This window comes from Alosa alosa, chromosome 2, assembly GCF_017589495.1.
Source record: "Alosa alosa isolate M-15738 ecotype Scorff River chromosome 2, AALO_Geno_1.1, whole genome shotgun sequence".
Classification (NCBI taxonomy): Eukaryota; Metazoa; Chordata; class Actinopteri; order Clupeiformes; family Clupeidae; genus Alosa; species Alosa alosa.
In genome coordinates this window covers 6944678-6963358 of record NC_063190.1, presented here as the reverse complement: position 1 = coordinate 6963358, position 18681 = coordinate 6944678, and the positions used below count along the sequence as shown (strand labels likewise).

The window sequence follows — 18681 nt, the reverse complement described above, 5'->3', positions numbered from 1 at the left end:
TCCCCACTCTTCCCATTCCATCCTGTCATCCTTTGGCAGCCGTCCGCTTGGCTCCGGACACTATTGTCTACGAGCGTGAAAAACAAATGGCTGCTCCGAAGAAATATGGAGCTATGATAAGAATGGAAGAAAAGTGAGGGCCTGAGGATGCGGCGTTCCCGCGTCTCTTAAGGGCTGGGTCCCCCGAGCAGCTGCTTCCAGGCTGGGATGAGGACCTCAGGCACGGACCTGGAGATGTGGACAAGCTGCCTCAGAGCACTTTCATCCCCCCATCCCCCCATCCCCACACACACACACACACACACACACACAAACACACACACACACACACACACAATCCTTCGTCCACTCCCTAAAGTGTTTTGACGCGGAGCCGGGCGAGAAGTTGAAAGCTGCAGGAAGAGCCGTTTAGTTTTGTCAAGGACGAATGCGTCCAAGCCAGATGCCCAGACAGCGTGCCAAAACACGACTAAAACAAGAGGGGAACAGACCGGGGGGGAGGGAGTGGAGTTGGGGGCGAGAGCAAAACATCTCACGCAGACTGGGCCTCTAGCTCTCCTTTTACATGGCTAACATTTCTTAAGTAGGTCAGGACCAATCTAACGTTCTTATGGCCACTGACTAAACAATGCCTTTAGCTTGATGTAATAGCCCTGTCCACTTCAATATCACAATGCTCAGTCGTGACACCGCTCTCCCCAATGGCTATGTATACAGCTCACCTAATGAAGTCAAGCTTCCATATATGGCCAGGGAATGGGTTTTTCCAGCTGTTGGGCAGGATCGCTTCAGCAGTCTGTTTTCTTTTACACTTGTTCGCTCGCTCCTCTCCCACCATCTGATTGGCTGGCTCTCTCTTACAAACAATTTATGACAAACCTTTTGTTTGTCATGCAATAGAACAATACACACATTTGACAAGAAGGCTAATAACACCCAGGCTATGACATAATCTATGGCTTAACGAGTGCTTTATTTCTATCTGGGGATCTTTTTAATGACAGGACCATGGAGAGAGTCCTAGGACTTGATGAAGTGTTTGACAAAGACCCTATATGCCTCCTCTTTTTACATTGTTCATTGACTATTTTGTAGTGCTAGGAGTCATGAAAACTCACCCATAAGTTAACATGAAAGAAATACAGAAAAAAACATGTGAAGTGAACTTTCTAAATGTTTTTTTTTATTTGGAATAAATACCTTTAAGTCAAGACCATTCAAAATGCCAGCGTAAACAAAAAAAAAAAATAACAAGACATAAAAAGGTATTTACATGACTTATTTGTGCACAGCCAGATGGATGTATACATGGTATACAAGGCAGCCCATGCAGGACGTTGAAATCTTTTGCAGTACAAAAGCGCAAAAGAAAATAAAATAAAAACATTCCAAGTAATACAGGAACCATCTTTTAGATGGACGATGTGGTCCCTCTTAAGAACCGCACAAAAAAAATGAAAACGTATATGTACTGTATGATGGATTACAGGGATTTCAATAACTGCGAAACAAAAGAACAAGTTCACCACAAAGGCTGTGGACACCAAACATACACACTGTACAGCCTTATCGCCACCGCTCACCTCTCAAAAACGTTTTACTAGTAATAACTTAGTTACTATGGCAACTGTACCAGACAGGGCATGATTATAGCAGCTGCACTGCTGGCTCAATAATAACATGAGGAGGAGCAGAGGACAATTCCGATAAAAAGCAAACCGCTAAGTACACTTTGAGAATGGGACAAGGAGGACCCGAGGCTTCAAACCGGATGATTAATGGCATGTCTCTTGGCTACAATCTACAGCTAGGTAGGTAGAGAGCCCCACCGGGTTTCAGTGATGGTGAAGGAGAATGAGGCACATAGAAGGGACATGGGGGTGTCATCCTCGGGGAGCTAATGTGCTAGCGCAGCATGCTGTGTGACACAACACAGACGTCCGAGCGGCCAATGTTTATTTCCTGACCTGCTTCATCTTTGGGGATTTGGGGTGGCTTGTCTGGTCTGTGTTTCTTTCCATGACCTCTACTCTTTGAAGTTTTCTTGTCAGGTCTTGTGAGACTACCGCACAAAAAGGTTAGCTCTGCAGTTTTATTTGCTGGGATCAAATATGGAGGACTCCCATTTATCAATAACATGTCAAAACAGTGCCATGGAGAAATGGCCGAGGCATACACTCAGGTTCGTTGTGTGTACATACACACGGTCCTCATGTCTGCACAGTCTCCCCAACCTCTGGGGAAAAGACTGAACTCTCAGCACTCTCCAGGACTTTGAATGTTCTTATTAGCCGAGCTGTTTGAAGCTCAGTTAACCCAAATGCATGACCGACACCACTGAAGCAAGTAACTCCTGCTCCATCGGCCCCTTCTATGAGATCATTAACTCGTGGAGTGAAAGAGCCTTCATGGGCAGTGAGCACAACCCTGTTAATATATTACCCTGTCCCAGTCACAGAAGGCCACAGCTATCTCTCTCTGTCCATCACAAACCAGAGAGTATTGAACAAGTACCCACTGCATCCAGACTTGCAGTACAATGGCATTCACTTAGACTCCTATCTGTTTAAAGGAATGTTCCAGAAATACACCAAATCCATTTTTTTATGTTTGAGAAGATGATAGCACACAAAGCTGCTGTTGTCCCTCCATATTGATTACTTGCTGACACTGAAGTTACTCACAGGAGTAGAATGTTCCAAGGGTTATGGGCTCAGCAGCTAATAGGACCATGCTAACTCAATACCTAAAACTAACTTCTTGGATGGTTACTATAGCATCACAATGCACTTCCTACAACATTGTGGAAATATCTCTAGAATGGATTGGATTTAAGATGATACCTCAGTTTCTTACTAGGCTCTGGGCACTGTTAGACTTGTGAACAAAACTGCTGGTTTCTACAGGCAGAAAAAAATATGGGCAAAGAACATAATTTTCTCCTGTTACAACCAGAGGTAGACTTTGGTGTGCTGAAATCTGAAATCAACATCAATGACTCCGCGCTCTACTTTACCTCTGTGCTTTGTTACTCGCTCCTCCTCCTGTCTGTTATTCACATGCCCCTCTCAAAGGCTGTCTGTTTTTATCATCCTCGTGTCTATCCCTGTTGCAGGCAGATGCGAAAATGTATGCACCAGAACGAACACAGTTCTGGATCGTTTTCTGTTTTCTTTTTTTTAGTGTTTCTGTCTTTTCTTTTTTCCTTTTCTCTTTTTTTTTTTGAATATATCATTTAACAAAATGACAAGTCCATATGTGGTGGTGGTTTGGGGATGGGGCAAGGGAGGGGATAGAGGTCATTAACAGGGCCGTAGTGAACAGAAGTCCAGCTCCTGCGGCTTGCGCTGGCCCACGCAGTGCTCGCGCGGCAACAACAGTCCCCTTCCTGTGGTGCAGCGCAGCGGCCGCCTCTTGAAGCCCTTGCCGCAGGTCTTGGAGCAGGGGGACCAGCTGCCCACGTCCCACTCTGGGCAGGGGTCCCCACAGGAGCGGAGCGCGCTGGGCCGCTGGGCCGCCTCGCAGTCCGTCCGCGGCCCGCCGTCGCCGCCCAGGCACTGCACCATCCGCCGCTGGAAGCCGACGCCGCACGACACCGAGCACTCGTCCCAGCCCGAGGCCTGCCACTTGCCCGGCGGCACCGGCTCCTGCTTGGTGAAGGCCGGCGACAGCTTCTCCTTCAGAATGTCCCCGGCTTTGCTCGGGCCGTCGCTGCCGCCGCCGCCATCCTCGGCCAGCACGCTGTTCTGGGCGCGCGTGCGGCCTTCCTTCTTCAGCACGCGCTCCTCCTTGGTCTCGCGCGGCAGGTAGAAGGAGTAGCGGATGCGCGGCGGCGTCATCTGCCCCACGGACAGCACCTCCACCGTCAGCGCCTCGCCCAGCGGCTTGACCGCCTGCAGCGTCTCGGACAGGCCCGCCGTACCGCTGTAGCGGAGCAGGCTGCCGCGCACCAGGATGTCCCGCTCCACCGCCGACACTACATAGTTCCCGTTCAGCAGGTACACGCCTTTGCTGTTCTTCACCGCCAGGTAGTTGTCGTCGTTTACCATGCCCTTATAGCCGCGCTGCCGGATGTCGACATTGGCAGCACCCAACGGGAGCATGACCACGAAGTTATAGCCGTGTCTGGGGGAAACGAAGGCGACACACAAAAGCAGAGCACACAACATTACGTCAGGATGTTTTATAGACTTAGCAGGGAAATGACTAATGCAATATGTCAGTTGCAGTGGGAGGTTACAGGCGAATCGGGCCAAAGGGTGTGAGCGCATCTGAGTTCACTCACATGGGTTTTGTGAAGAGGCCAGAGACTTTCTTGCAGTTTCGGTTGTCTCCCCCACAGATTCCACACTTGTCGAATTTCTTGCTGGAGCCCAATTTGCCGTCACACCCAGCCTTGATGCACTTTCCTTGGACACAAACCGAGGAGGAATCTGGGGAGCAGGGCGTACCATCCACCACCTGCGGAGAGGAGAGGATAGCAGATATGATATCTCCCTTTTATTACATTTTTCAGAGATGCCACAGAGGATTTGTGAAGCTCACATACCAAATATGACCCCTTTCCAAATATCGGCGTCTGGCTACATTTCACATAACCGGCCAACAGTTTGACTTTTTTTATAAAATGATTTCCTTTTGTCTGTGCACAGATATGTGGCTAGTCTCCCAGTCGTGTCTTTGAAATATTAGGAGTTTACAAATGTTTCGCACGGCACAAGCCAATCGCATCCCACCCCTGTGAGGTCAGACAGGTCAGCATGTGCGTGCCAAGGTCAGAGTGGGACGAAAGTGTGAAGCCCATGCAGCTCAGCAGTGGGTCAGTGAGCTCAGCTTGGGCAACTCTTGGCATGCCCATCTCCTCGAGGCTGTGCTTAACAGTACCCAGTCAGATCCATATTCTATTGCCTGTTCTAGCTGAGCGGCATTCACTCTCCTGGTCCACAAAGTGGTGGATTGCCCTCTCTTTTGGGCATGACGTGGCCCTCATCCAACTGATCTGAGATCAAGGGCCCCTATTCTATGTCACCATCTCCTGACATTGCCCCCCCTCCTCCTCCTCCTCCTCCTCCTCTACAGGCTAGGCTGAAGCCACATACCTCTGATGCTGCTGCAAAGTATCACTCCTCACCCTTGTATCTATGAACGATGTAGCCCTCCCCCTCCCTCTGATTCTAAGTTTTTCTCTTGATTCTTCTCATCTTTCTCTTCTCACCCCCACACACACACACACACACACTCACACACACACATACACAAGCCCCTCTCCCCATTGTTCATGATAGAGTTCGCCTACTTACACAATCTTACACAGCCAACTGCAGCTGACGCTCCTACTATTTCTATCTCTCTCCATCTCTGTCTCTTAATCAACTCTTAGTCCTGTTTAAGGAAGGAGCTATGGCTTCCACGTGCATGTGAAGGAGATGTGTCTGCCAAAGGTTTTGTATCATTAATGCAGACACACAGTGCATTATCCACGAGACACGGAAGACTCTCACAGGCTTCCATAATTTCTCATAATTGTTTTCTTTTCTGCCAAAGTGAATTTTGTTTGCTAGTTCTCTAGTAAACATCATCGGTGATGTCCTGGATTTAATAACAGGGAGTTTGTAAATATTTTTCCAGATGGGTTATGTCCAAGGAATTGTTTAACATAGAGGCCCACTAAAATGCAGTTCAGCAGTTTGTTGTAGCGGGGAAAAAAGTAGATCTAAGCAGGTACTGTTGTAAACAGTTCACTTACTACTTGTAATGCATTTAAAACTGCAACAAAGATTAGTTGTTGTCGTCCAAAGGACGTCAGACAGGTCATAAACAATCTTTATTAGGGGCAAGTAATAAGTCATCAAGCTCAATTAGTCCTAATTACAGTACATGCTAGTTTTGGCTGAATATTTGACCTCAGCTTGAACCAGTGTTGGCCGTTCTAGCCCAATTTCCTCATGGCTGTGACAACTATAAGATTGTTAACAAGCAACAGGATATGTAAACAGTTTTAAAAAAGAATGGATAAGAGAATTTGTGTCAATTTGCTTACCTTGGGGGCGAGGACATAGAAGTAGCCTGTGCCATTGGCCCTGCAGATGAGCTTGCACTTATCCTTGGGCGAGACTCCCGAGTACTTTGGCACCCACACCACGGACGGAGTCAGACGGTTGGTGTTGAGGCTGAAGCCGTTGAAGGCCTCACACTGCTCCTCCCGGTAGCTCTTGCCTGTGCAGAGGAGGAAGGACAGGTCAAGTAATACAGAGGTCAAAGGGCACCAGCACCGCAACTCAAGGGGGGAATGTGAGGTCCTGTTAAGGTCACCGCAATCTTTTCTGTCAGTCTGAATCTATAAACTACTCAAGCTTTTCCATTAGCAACCTGCGGGCAAAACCAGACATATTTGCAACCTCATATTTCCCTGCTGGGTTCCTGCTGCTAGTAGTTTATGCAAATAGGAGGCCAAAAAAATATATGTCTCACCCTTAAACCTTGAAATCATTTTGTCAGCTTAATGAGGTAACCATTACTGTGATATAGCCACATAAATGGCATTCTTCAGTTAAAACACACACAGATAAACTGACAGCCATACAAATCAGCCTACTTTTTATGAGCAAAAGGCCGAATAGGCTTTTCCACTTGCGGAAAATTGACTTTTTGTCCAATCAGGTCATCCAAGGCAACTTTCTCCTATGAATGAGGGCTGTCTGAGCTCAAGGCGAATACCAACATGTCCGCAACAACATCAACAACCAAAAAGCCAACTTGGGGTTATTTGGGAGCCTGGGCCCTCACCTGTGTCTGGGCACGGCGTCAGGTTGCATGAGCGGTACTTGACCCGCACGCCCTGGCAGTATTTGCCCCCGTTGGCAGGCACCGGGTTGTTGCACTCCCTCTTGGCCAGCTGCACCCCACCTCCACAGGTCCTGGAGCACGTTCCAAAGGCGCCCCACTTCCCCCATCGGCCATCCACCTGAGGAGAGACGAGAAACGTGTCTGGACGGGTCAGCACTGAGTGCTGGGCTTCTCTCTTCTCATCACAGAAGTTTTGTGTTTTAGTGACGTGCCAAAGAAAACCTTGTTTCTGTGGGGGTAGTGGGTAACAAGAAGGCATTGGCGCACTGACTCTCTGTAATACACACTTGGCTAATATCACACTGCCGTGACAGTTCCAGGAAACGCGTCTCATGACAATGAGATTGCTGGAAGGAGCCACAGGCACAGAATTGACTTCAAAGTGGCGCAGAGACGGGTGGAAGCATGAATTTCCAGTAAAATGTCAGATTGTATAGTCTAGCATGTCTGCTTTATAATCAAAGTATTCTAGCCTTTACCACATGCATGCATTGTGTGTCCCGGTCCCACAACCTGTTGGGTGGACATCCCTCCAGTCCACTCACCTTAATCTTTGTGATGTCCTGCTTCTCGGTGCAGACGCCACGCAGGCAGAGCTTGCCATCGCCGCAGGCGGTGCCGTCGGCCCAGGGGAAGTGGCGTGTCTGGCACACCAGCTGGCCACGGGTCTTGCCCGTGCACCACAGCCGGTTGCAGGGCGTCTCGATGAAGGGGCAGGGCTTGGAGCCAGTGCCGAAGGCCAGCTCGCACTGGCGGTCCAGACTGTAGGAAACGCCGGGTAGCACTTCAGGCAAGGCCAGAGGCTTTTGCGGCTGGTCGAGCAGGCACTCACCTGCAAAGACATAAGGAAGGCTCAGTCTGTGGACCAATCACATACCATGTGGATTTATGGCTACACGTCACTCAGTGTTATTCTAAATACAGTATAACATATATAGTATTACTGAAGTACAGTATCAACCCATTCATAGCACCACTGGCCATATATTAACATAAATGTCAATTCATATTTACACAAATGATCTTTTGAAGAGGGTATAGTAGATATTCACTTTATTACAGCTTAATGATTAATAATGCAATCACATACAAAATGTATAATTTTGCTTATAGACTTGATGTTAATTCCAAAATAAATTTTAGGTCACACCTAACTCTCTGTTACATTACTAAGTGTCCTTAATAAATTTATTTAATAGTCAATTAACCTATACTTAGTTTACTTATGTTAATGCATGTTGTTGCTGCATGAGGTTTTGGTTTCAGTCAGGTTTGCACTTCAAATGTGAAATAGTATCTACTTTTATGAAAAGTGCTGGTGGTGTTTAAAAAGTATTATTACAGGGTATTACATATTGCTTACTTAAGTAAACGTCATAAAACGGAACACCATAATGTTTCACTCAATGTTTATATTTTGTAATTATGTTGTATATTGTTCTTAATTCAAAGGATTGATCCCAAGAGCAAAAAAGCAGAGCTGAATAATAAGCTTGGGGGATTGTGTGGCCTTGGGTTATGCCTGTAAAAATGTTCTGATATCTGCGGTTTCCTCTTGAGCCTTTGTTCAAATAAACAGTTATGTCAGACAAATGTTTGCCTTTTCCCTCTCTCTTTTCAAGCATCAGACAATCCCTGTATGCTTATGTGTGTGTGTGTGTGTGTTTGTGCAGAGGCTCCCATATGGTGTTAACATATGTCTACACTACGAAGTCCATGGCATCTTAGCCAGTGTCTGTCAGATGTTTGTCTCTTTGAAGACAAGACATGCCTTCTTGACGCCTCTAAAAGCTGTACTGCTTTAACACCCCTCCTGCCCATCACACCCTACTGTATATAAACACACAGTTTCCCTCTCGCCAACTCTCTCTCTCTCGCCACATAGACCTTCTCTCTCTCTTTCACTACTCTCCTTGTCTCTGAATTCATGAATACTCTGCACAATGTTGACATCATTCAATGATTCAATGATTGATTTAAACAGCCCAACTGTGACATCATTCTTTTGGTTCACAGACAGCAACTCTTTCAGCCTTTATACTGACCGCTATCCTGCTTATCCAGGCTAAGGCAGCTGGCCAGAGAGGGCAGAACAACCTTTGCTAGAGACTCCATGCACAGTGCTGGATTTCACTGATAAGAATGAACACGACATGACCCTTTCAGTGAATAAGTGCTCTTGAATGTCAAGCTTATTTTAAGAAACCGTAATGAAATATCACCAAAGGATTTGTGGTGAGAAGGGTTTATTATCATACAATGTTGATACTGAATAAACTAAGAGGAGGTATACTCACAGAACTTTTCAACTCTATCTCAACATCTGATATATCATTCTGCACTTCCGTACAAATTGAAGGGCTTGTCTGGGTGTGTGTGAGTGATTGTGTGTGTGTGTGTGTGTGTGTGTGTGTGTGTGTGTGTGTGTGTGTGTTAGTGTTTGTGTGTCTGTCTGGCCAATTCTCTTTACGACTTTCCGCAGTGGCAGTAATGAGTTGCAACAATCACATTCCCCTTGTTGCTATCAGAGCAAAACAACAAACACAAAAAAAACCTGACCCGGCCAAGATGCTATTTTAACCTGCGTGAGAAAGTTCGGACGGACTACACCTAGCTGCCAGCAGGACCCACAAGCGCAGCAGGTTGCCTGTCATAACCCCGTCTAATTTCAGACAGATGGAGGCCCTCGAAAATAACAGCTTGTCACATGCGCTCCCCAAATTGCCGAGATCGGGAGCCAGACATGGTGGTTTGCCCTGGTTGGCAGTGGCCATGGAAGAGAGACTGCAGAGCTTCGCATCACAGCATGGCTGGCCTGAGTCAGGAGAACAGCCCTACTGCAATCATCTTCAGGAAGGTCAAACTCCCCTGCTTTAGTTGGGCAGGAGGTGTCGCTGTGCCAATTGTGTGGGAGCGTCCTATGCATGACTAGTTTTTATGATGGAGCCACCCATGTCTGCTATGCTCTCTCACCTCAAGCAACATTCATGGTGGATATTACACCTCGTAACTCGTGCCACGGCCTTGTTTCAGGGAAGCTAACTCGAGCAAATGACGGTCGGAGCTTGAGATTTTTTCCACAGATACTTGTCGGAGGAGGGAACTCCACAACTACATCTTCCAGAGGAACGTGTTATTTTAAGTGGCTGCGTTTGGCGCTTAACCTGAAGCTGTGAGGAGAGAAAATAGAATGTGTCTGAGGGGTCACTGAGGGTCACCACTGCTCTCCATCCTCGTCAGCGATAAAAACGTTTTAAAAAAGTCAAGTTGACTAAACACAAAGGCTATGAAGGCTCACCGTGTCCACTGTCCAGGAAGTCTGTAATGATGGCCGCACTGCATGGTGACCAAGGGCTGGTGCGGTTGATCTGGATCAGTGTGGGGGACATCATGTGGTTGTCCTTCAGCTTCCCGAAAACTTCCTCACAGGCTTTCACATTGTCATGGGGCATGTTGAAGACGTGGCCTGTCAGGAGAGAGAGGGAGAGAGAGAGAGAGAAAAGGATGAGAGATAAAAAAAGAACAAGGGAGGACAGATGAGCCTCGGCAATCAGTCAGCCAGCCGGCCGCATCCCCCCTCGGCCGTCGCCTGTGAGAGCCAAACGGCAGTGCGGGGCCTCCGGGGCTTGTTTTTGTGTGAATCAGGTCAGCCGTCTCCCCACAGTCATGAGTCAGCGCGGGGGACCGGTGCCAATTTTCCGTTTTGTCTTGTCAGCAGTAATCCCACATGCATGAGAAGCAGCTCTGCGGTGCCCCTCGCAGCCCTTTCTGCTCTCCTCCCCTCTCCTCTCCTCCCCTCCCCTGATCCTCCACTGATCCTCCATCTGCATCCCCCCCCCCCACCTTCACCCTCACCCCCGCCTCCAGCCCACAACCCCTCCCTGACTCCCACTCATCATGAGTCAGTCCTGGAGTCTTCCCCAAACATGCCAATGTTTAGTCGCTCGCTCCATGGTCCGACCGCAGCTCCGGTGGGAGAGCTCCAGGGGAGGAGTTGTGTATGGACCCTTTCAAGAGAGTTCCATTATCAGCATCATAGTTGGCCCCACAAGACTTCCATTTGAACATTCCATATGTTATCTTAAATGCAGAGGAAGTAGATTGGGGCCCAAATAGAACGTTCAAGCATTGTTTTTGTTTTTATTGTTGAAAGGGTCTATACGCGGTGGGGATGGGTAGCGTAATCAAAAACTCAAATAAACAACCACGGGAACTGGGTCGGTCGGGTGAGCACGAGGAGGAGCCAAGGCCATGTACATGTTGGGGAGTCAAAGTCATGCGTGGAGGAGTCATGGAGGTCTTGGGATCAGGGCTCACCGGGGCGAGGAGCAAGAGGGGGAGGAAGAGGAAGAGGGCTTACCGAGCTCGTGGGCAGTGGTGAAGGCCGAGGGTAGGCCGTCATCTTCAATCACCGAGCAGCTCCTCTTGGGGTCACACATGGTGCCCACATCGGCCATGCCCAGCGTGTCGCAGGTGGACGCTCCACACAGGTCCTGGAACAGACAAAGACACTGATTGAGCCTGACTGCAGAGTGTGGAGGCTGGCCTGGAGTCAGACAGCCACAGAAACACCATCTGAATTCATTTAGCACCTGACCTCCTCCAAAACTCTTGAGAAAAAAAAGAGTAATCATAACAACAGAGAGTTGAGACCTACAATTGCCATTAACCTGTCAGTGTTGACCACTTTGTGGATATTTCATCCTCATATAATCATTGTGGCTAAGACAAAACTATATTTACAGAGAGGATGATTAGAGTACATTGCTCATTTCAGCACTAAAAAGGCCCTAAATTCTAAAACAATTGAATAAGCTCTTTGGCTTTGACACACATCACATGCCCAAATGGACACAGCCATACACATAATTTAGGTGATGAAAGAGATATTGAGGAGTTACTTTGTGGTGCGTTCAAAGGATGGCCCAGTCCTGACCACCATTTCATCAAACTCTGAAGGAATTCTGGGAAGCGCCTCTCGTTTCCATAGAATTTATTGACGTGTGACCAAAATCCCAACCAAAAACATATTGAGAAGAGAGATTTGCTCTCCAAAAAAGGGAATTTCGTTTCTGAGCATTTCTCATCCAAAGAGAGGGATTCCAGATGGCCTGTTAAATTTATTTCTGATTTTGGTGCTACATGAGGTAATGCTGCTGCTTCAGAATGTTGCAGTTGAGGGGCAAAATTTCCAGTTGACCTATATTTTTTTACCACCAAGTTTAACACTAAACCTCTCAAAAAATGTTTATTTAGCTGTCTGATATAAATACGGTTTCCTGACGATAGAACAGACATGTTGACACACCTTCTATGGGCAGTTTCCCAAAAACACTATCTTATTTGGATAGCCCAAATCATATTGACAAAAGCCATGTACTGCTTTAGGAATTACACCTACAATCTAGCCATTGCAACTTATCTGTTAAATGAAAACATGACTTATCAAACGACTAAACCACATAAGCCTCTCTGCTTCACACAACCTGTCAGTAATGAATCAAACTTTTCAAAAGTGTATCCAAGGAGAAGATCAAAATCACTGTAACAAATTGTTCATGGACTCCAGTTGTTGACCAATGAGAAATCCAATCCAGATGTCCATATGAGAGTTTGGGGTGGTTATCAACAGCAACAAAGAAACATACACACACATATGCACATATACAATGCTGCTTAACAAAAAGATACATTGTTTCCCAGCAGTAAGCAATGTTTCAAAGGTGACCTACTTCTAGAGTCAGCAATTCTGGCTTCTTTTGAGATGACTGCGAGCTGCGAACCTCCAAGGACAAACAATAACCAAACACTCTTATGCCTGACCTCCTTTGTGGGGGGACAGGCCAAAAACACCACAGCCAAAAGTTACGCTCTTCTCCAAAATCCACTGCACCAATGCTAGCTGTAGAGTTCAAATACGTCAGCAGCAACAGAGCCACATTCTTAGCTCAGTGTTTGACATGAGGCCCAAGGTGTGGAAACAGAGGAGGACCGGGAAAGTAACTTTAGTAAGCCTTGTATCCATAGTGCATTATGAATACATTCATAAAGTGATATAAAGTATTCATGACAAGTCCATACTACGACTACTAATATATAGCAATGATGACTGCACTCATAGTGTGTTATGTAGTAGAAACCAAAAGAAGAAGAATCAGAATGCAAAATAATGTTTATTTTACCACTTGGTAAAATTATGACAAATGCTGTTTATTCAACAAATGGCCTTTATAAAGCCATTATGTGACCCCATGCATGTTTTCATAATACATGTTTGGGTAGGACTTTATGAGTGTAGTCTATTTATAGACATGTCAGATGCTATGATCCATTATGAATACTTTATAACATTTATTAATGTGCTTTTAATGCCTTGTGGATCTGAGTTTAAGCAAACAGTAACTTTTATAATATAGTTATGGTTTGCTTAAACTGAGTTTAAGAAAACCATAACTTTTATATGCAGGATAATGGCAAAATATGAGAGGCTTTTGTGAACTGATCATCCATCTAACTATTCACTCATACAGATGGCTTATAAGTAAAGGGGGTCAAATATGATTCACTTTTGTCTATAAAAGTAAACATTTGCAAGAATGTCTGTGGTGCCTTTTAACATTGCACAAAGAGATGACTGCACATCGAAAAATTGTTCTAGGCAGTAGTTTATTTTGGTTCTGCACAAGAAGACTCAAGCCAGTTTTGAACTGTATAATCAGAAATGTCATGGTTTCACATGTGACAAACAACATGATAGACTCTATCTGCATTATTTGTGTTGCTCTATCATTTAACATTAAACCTGTTGCTGACCAAATATACAGCAGTTACTAATACCAATTGCTACATTGAAACACTGGGTCAGACCCATACATCAGATTCAGTACAGTAACATGAGAAAAAAAGAATATGGAAATACCACACTAACCTTTCCACAAATCAACTAATACTTCTGCAATGCCTTTGACAGGATGGTGCTCTAGTGTTTCTGAAAGCTGGTAAGTGACCTGTCTGGTACTTTGGATCGCTTTCAAAATATACCAGACTAATGACACTACCTCCATGACATAAAGAATCCCAAGCTTTCATGATCCTCTGGACGTCTGCCTGAAGTTAATTAGCCCTGACAAAGCCCGTGGCCCAGGCAAATTAATCTTGAACCCCCAAAGTCATTCATCCTTGTGGGAATGCCTGACCTCACCTATGATGCATTGTTTGATTACATAAAGAGTTTCCTGCATCCCCACCACCTACAGGTGTGGTTAGGACTAGTCACAAATCAACTGGGGGCGGGAAAAAATCCCCTTCAGCGGGACTGACCCAGTTGGCATCCAGTGGTGCAAACATATGATTTTCATTACGCCTTTATAAAATCCAAACTCTTCCATGTGTGCATTGACAAACTGCTAGGCTCTCTCTCTCTCTCTCTGGACTTGTCTTTTCTTTCTCTATCTCTCTCCCTCTCTTTGTGTCTTTCTTTCTTTCTTTCTTCTTCTTTTCTTTCAGATAAATCTTTAACTCTCCTCACCCCCATACACACACATTCTCTCCAAACAGCCAAAATCCACCCACCACCTGACTACAGGGTATTCAACAGTAATGTGAGTCCAAAGCCTGTGACACATAAAATCCACATAAAATCAATCAACCACAGGACTGCAAGCATGCAAAGTCGTGCCTTACCACACTGACAACCTCTTAATGGTGTCCATGTAACAAGCTCTTCATGACGGAACCATTACTCTTTGTCTCCATGCCTGCCCCACTGTTAATTGTTTAGCTACGGAACTGGCTTGTGCTGGTTTTTATGAAGCATTTACAGTTGCAACTCTGGGTGACGTGGCTTCAGATGGATCACCGGGAGTCCTTTTCCACACACTACCGCTTTCCAGAACAGGTACAAAAGGAGAAAATGACTTATGCAGGGGCACTGCCAAACGTGCAGCACTGCCAATGCACCCAAAGCTTTCTTTATTATGTGCTAATCTGGTGGTGACCAAGAACTCTATAAAGGTGTGTGTGTGGGTTGAGAAAGGGTGTACACCCAAAACCACAGATATTTCGACTTTCGATGCAGGGCATCAAAGACGTGGAACCTTGTGCAACCTCTCCAGAAAAAAACGCCCCAGCAGTCACACTTGACCCAAGCTGGATTCCAAGCATGAATGACTTTCCACATGCTCCCCATATCTTCCAGGAGCCGTTCAATGCATTTGCATTTAGTGTGTGAACTTGTGGCCGTACTTTCTCATAACATGGAAAACACCCTGGGAGTATTGGGGGACATGCACTGCAAAGATGAGGCATGAGTTAATCATAACACACACACACACACACACTCTCTCTCTCTCTCACACACACACACACACACACACACTCACTCTCTCTCTCTCACACACACACACGTGCACACACACTCACTCTCTCTCTCTCACACGCACACACACACACACACACACACACAGGCACAAAGGAAGGTATGGTAACACAAGGGAAAATGTTCCAGTGCTACAGAGGCGCGGCGCGATGCTGCTCCCCCGGGCCACAGCTGAGCTGCGAGGGCGTTGTGCGGTGGGGCGAGGGCAGGTGTGCCAGGGACCTGTGGGATTTGGAGGCTCTTCTCTCTCGCCGGGGCTCCAGAGGCTCTCGCTCCAGCTGACTAGCCCCTCCAGGAACATTCATAATGGGTAACAGGCCTCCTCAGAGGGGACAGCCAGTGGGATGGAGAACGCGAGGGGGAAAAGTTAGATCACTCACAGCTGGAGCTGGGCTGGGGGAAGATCCTTGCAGAAACAGGACACTTCCCGTTGTTGTTGCACCCCTCAGAGAGCTACATCACCACCAGCCACTGGCAGATTAGGTTCTAAGCACTACATTTGGCTCCTACAAATGACTGTGATTATCAGACTAAGTCTATTGAATACATCCTTTCCAATGACATGCTGTGTCACTGCCAAGAAGCATAGGCCATTAGCATCATCAAGCAACCTAATTTGATACTGCTCTGTGTCAAGCAGTTGAATGTAGATGGTAGGGAATTATGTTCTTGAGATTTATACAATGTCCACCGTAGCTTATCATGGTGTGAACAGTATCAAATAAAAAGACAGGCCCACAGCTTATACCTTGTATCCAACAGTATGCTGCTCAGTGCCATATTAGAAGGGTGTACACATGTGTACAAGTGTGTCTGTATTGTTTGGCCAGTCTTGTGATGTGTTAAACCAAAAAATGTAAAACACTGAAGTCACTCGAATGTCAGACCAGCTCTATTTTATGGTAGTAATACTTGAAGGAATTTAGGGAGTAACTTTGGACCCTTGCACAAAAACCTAGCAGGCCCCAAGGAAGACAACAAGGGGAAAATGAACCCCCCTGGTGGAATTACTCATTTTGAAAACAGTGGGTGGTCCCAATGATTAACATTGGTCAGATGTTCACCATGGTCTGATTTTATGGAAAGAAGTTGATTAGTAACCATGAGAGTCTCAGTGCTTATGAATCAAGTTTACCAGCCGTGATGGAGCATGTGGTTAGATTCTAGGAATGCCATGATTGTCATCAAGACAATTATCAACATTGTAGCATCAATCACAGAGACTGATACGTCTTTGGCTTGCCAGGAGGCAGATTAGACCCTGAAGATACCCTCTTACAGTGTTACAAGTGATGACCTACTCACCATTAGACACTTTTTCCTGAGTTTGGGAATGAATGTCAAGATCACCCCATGATATGTTTTCATCATGTAAAACAGTCTTCCAACTGTTCCATTCCAATCCACATCCATCAAGGTCCTGGCTCACTACCAGGGTGAACATGTTCCAGGACACCGATAGAATGAGGGAGTGATTGATTTTATGGTGAGTGTCTGACAGATGCATTCTTCCACACAGTGAATTACCTGCAGACGGCAGCATCCCGGGGTCATGTTTGACCTTTGACCTTCTCCAGGGCACATAAAACAGACCCCATGAACCTGGTGCTCCTGTTGCAACCTGCCTCACTCGACTTTTTGCACATCCATCACACCTGTTCTGCTAAACATTCTATACAATCTTGTTGAATAGCAGATTTTCATTTCATTTTGTGATGACAGGGTGACATATGTTCACAAACAAACACTACATGGCCACCATAACATAATATCATATTATCACAACATAATCATCATAACTTTAGGCTGATGACCATGGGGTCTTTCGGTACACAAAATAATTACCTTTTTTAGATTATACCATTCAACAATAAATAAATAAATAAAAGAACACCCCCTACTGAACTGTGCGGATATCTTACCTGTTTGGTGAAAAGGATGGCAGTATCCCAATATTCTGGGTGCTTGTCGTTGTTTTTGTTCAGCTTCTTCTGCCAGGTGCAGAAGTTACGCAGTGTCATCGCTGCGTTCCCAGAAACCTTAGGTCCCTTGTCAGCCTCGTTAATCACCATAAACTTGACAACTACGATGCTGATGGAGTTGAGTATGCTCGGGTGCTTGTAAAGCCTGGCCGCTACCGACATCAGGGTCAGGAGGTAATGTTTGAGGTCATCTCCATGGAATTTAGCCATAGACTCGTCGGCAACAACCAGTGTCTCGACATATCTCGGAATAGAGGCAAATCGCTTCGACCGGCCCTTCAACACAGTTTCAGTCATATTGTGCGCATTAAGATCCTTTAAGTGCTTGTATTTCTCCAGTGATTGCGTTGCATCCTGGTTCAAGGCAGAGTCCACAGCGCACCTGGATGTGGAGTTGCCACTGAGATTCGCGTTGGTCCGACGTCGGATAACATGCGTTCTCTCATCTCTCCAGTAGATTCCCGTAGACGTGTCATTCATCGCAGGTTTAATAAAATATTCCCAGCCATTGTAGCCAAAAGCACCATGCAAGCCGTTGCAAAGACTAACTGCTGCGTAAGAATACCGCTCAGAGTTGACATCACCGGAATAGAAACACCGGCTCAGCTCTGCGCTCTCAACATCGCTTTGCGCGGTGACAGTCGGCGCAATGAAACTTGAATCTGGATGCAAATCGAGAACAAAATCCTGCTCAAATGCACTAATTTTGATAAGAATGTTTTGAGGAAATGTCTCCCTGTCGTTTTTAACAAAATTGTTATTCCCTAAATGAGGTTGATCGAGACGTGCAGGGAAGCAAAATTCACTCTGCATTGAAAGAACAATGTCACAATGAGCAATTAGCAAATTCATGAGAATAACTGTCCTTATAAACATTGTGCTGATGAGTGAAAACAGTTATCAAAAATCTGAGAGCACTTCGTGCAGGAAATCGCAAAATAAAAAAATAAAACCCGCGATGATAATCCAGACGCTGCAGTCTAAAAAGTTGCCTTTCAACGTCCTCTCATTGCAAAATTTCCAAGCGAAAGATCCATTCCCTTGCTCTACCTGTATGCTGTGGCGACTCTGTCCCTCTGTCGACTTTATGCTTGCGCGTCATGTGTAAACATTAAGGGATTGTAATCAGAGTTTTTGGGGAGGTGCTCGGAGAGCTCATTGGGTATGCCTCTCAGGTTAAGGTTAGCCCTGCAACCACTTGTAGCTCTGCAAGCTTTAACATCATCACTCGCGTGCTGCAATAAATGTGCTTCCCTCCCACTTTGCCTGTTCTGGGAGCGCGAAGCATCCACTGAGCGACAACCTACGCAGGACATTGCAAGCGACCAGTTTTCACTTAGTAAAAAATCTTTCATGTCTAACAATAATTATATTTCCAACATTTGCAGAGATTTACTACATGTGTGGGATAAGTATACAAAAGTAAATAGCTACTTCTTGATCCGTCACCAGCACTGACACAACCCATCTATCTGT

The 18681-nt window shown here is 45.9% G+C and overlaps 1 protein-coding gene across 1 annotated transcript; it reads right to left on the bottom strand.

Annotated features, from left to right (window-relative positions):
* Positions 1-1161: 1161 nt before the first annotated feature.
* On the bottom strand, positions 1162-18326 carry adamts15a (ADAM metallopeptidase with thrombospondin type 1 motif, 15a). Its single transcript, XM_048232097.1, has 8 exons — positions 17146-18326; positions 11207-11339; positions 10145-10312; positions 7392-7678; positions 6787-6964; positions 6041-6216; positions 4286-4461; positions 1162-4125 (listed from the first exon to the last, which is right to left on the bottom strand). The coding sequence occupies exons 1-8, from the start codon at positions 18079-18081 to the stop codon at positions 3303-3305; spliced, it is 2877 nt and encodes a 958-aa protein (XP_048088054.1). The 5' UTR covers positions 18082-18326; the 3' UTR covers positions 1162-3302.
* Positions 18327-18681: the final 355 nt, after the last annotated feature.

Coding starts and splice junctions, on each gene's coding strand:
- adamts15a (XM_048232097.1), bottom strand. CDS start 18,081: ATGTTTATAAGGACAGTTATTCTCATGAATTTGCTAATTGCTCATTGT. Junction 11,340..17,145: donor CCATCCTTTTCACCAAACAG/GTAAGATATCCG, acceptor TGTCTGTTCCAG/GACCTGTGTGGAGCGTCCAC. Junction 4,126..4,285: donor GGCCTCTTCACAAAACCCAT/GTGAGTGAACTC, acceptor CGTTTCCCCCAG/ACACGGCTATAACTTCGTGG.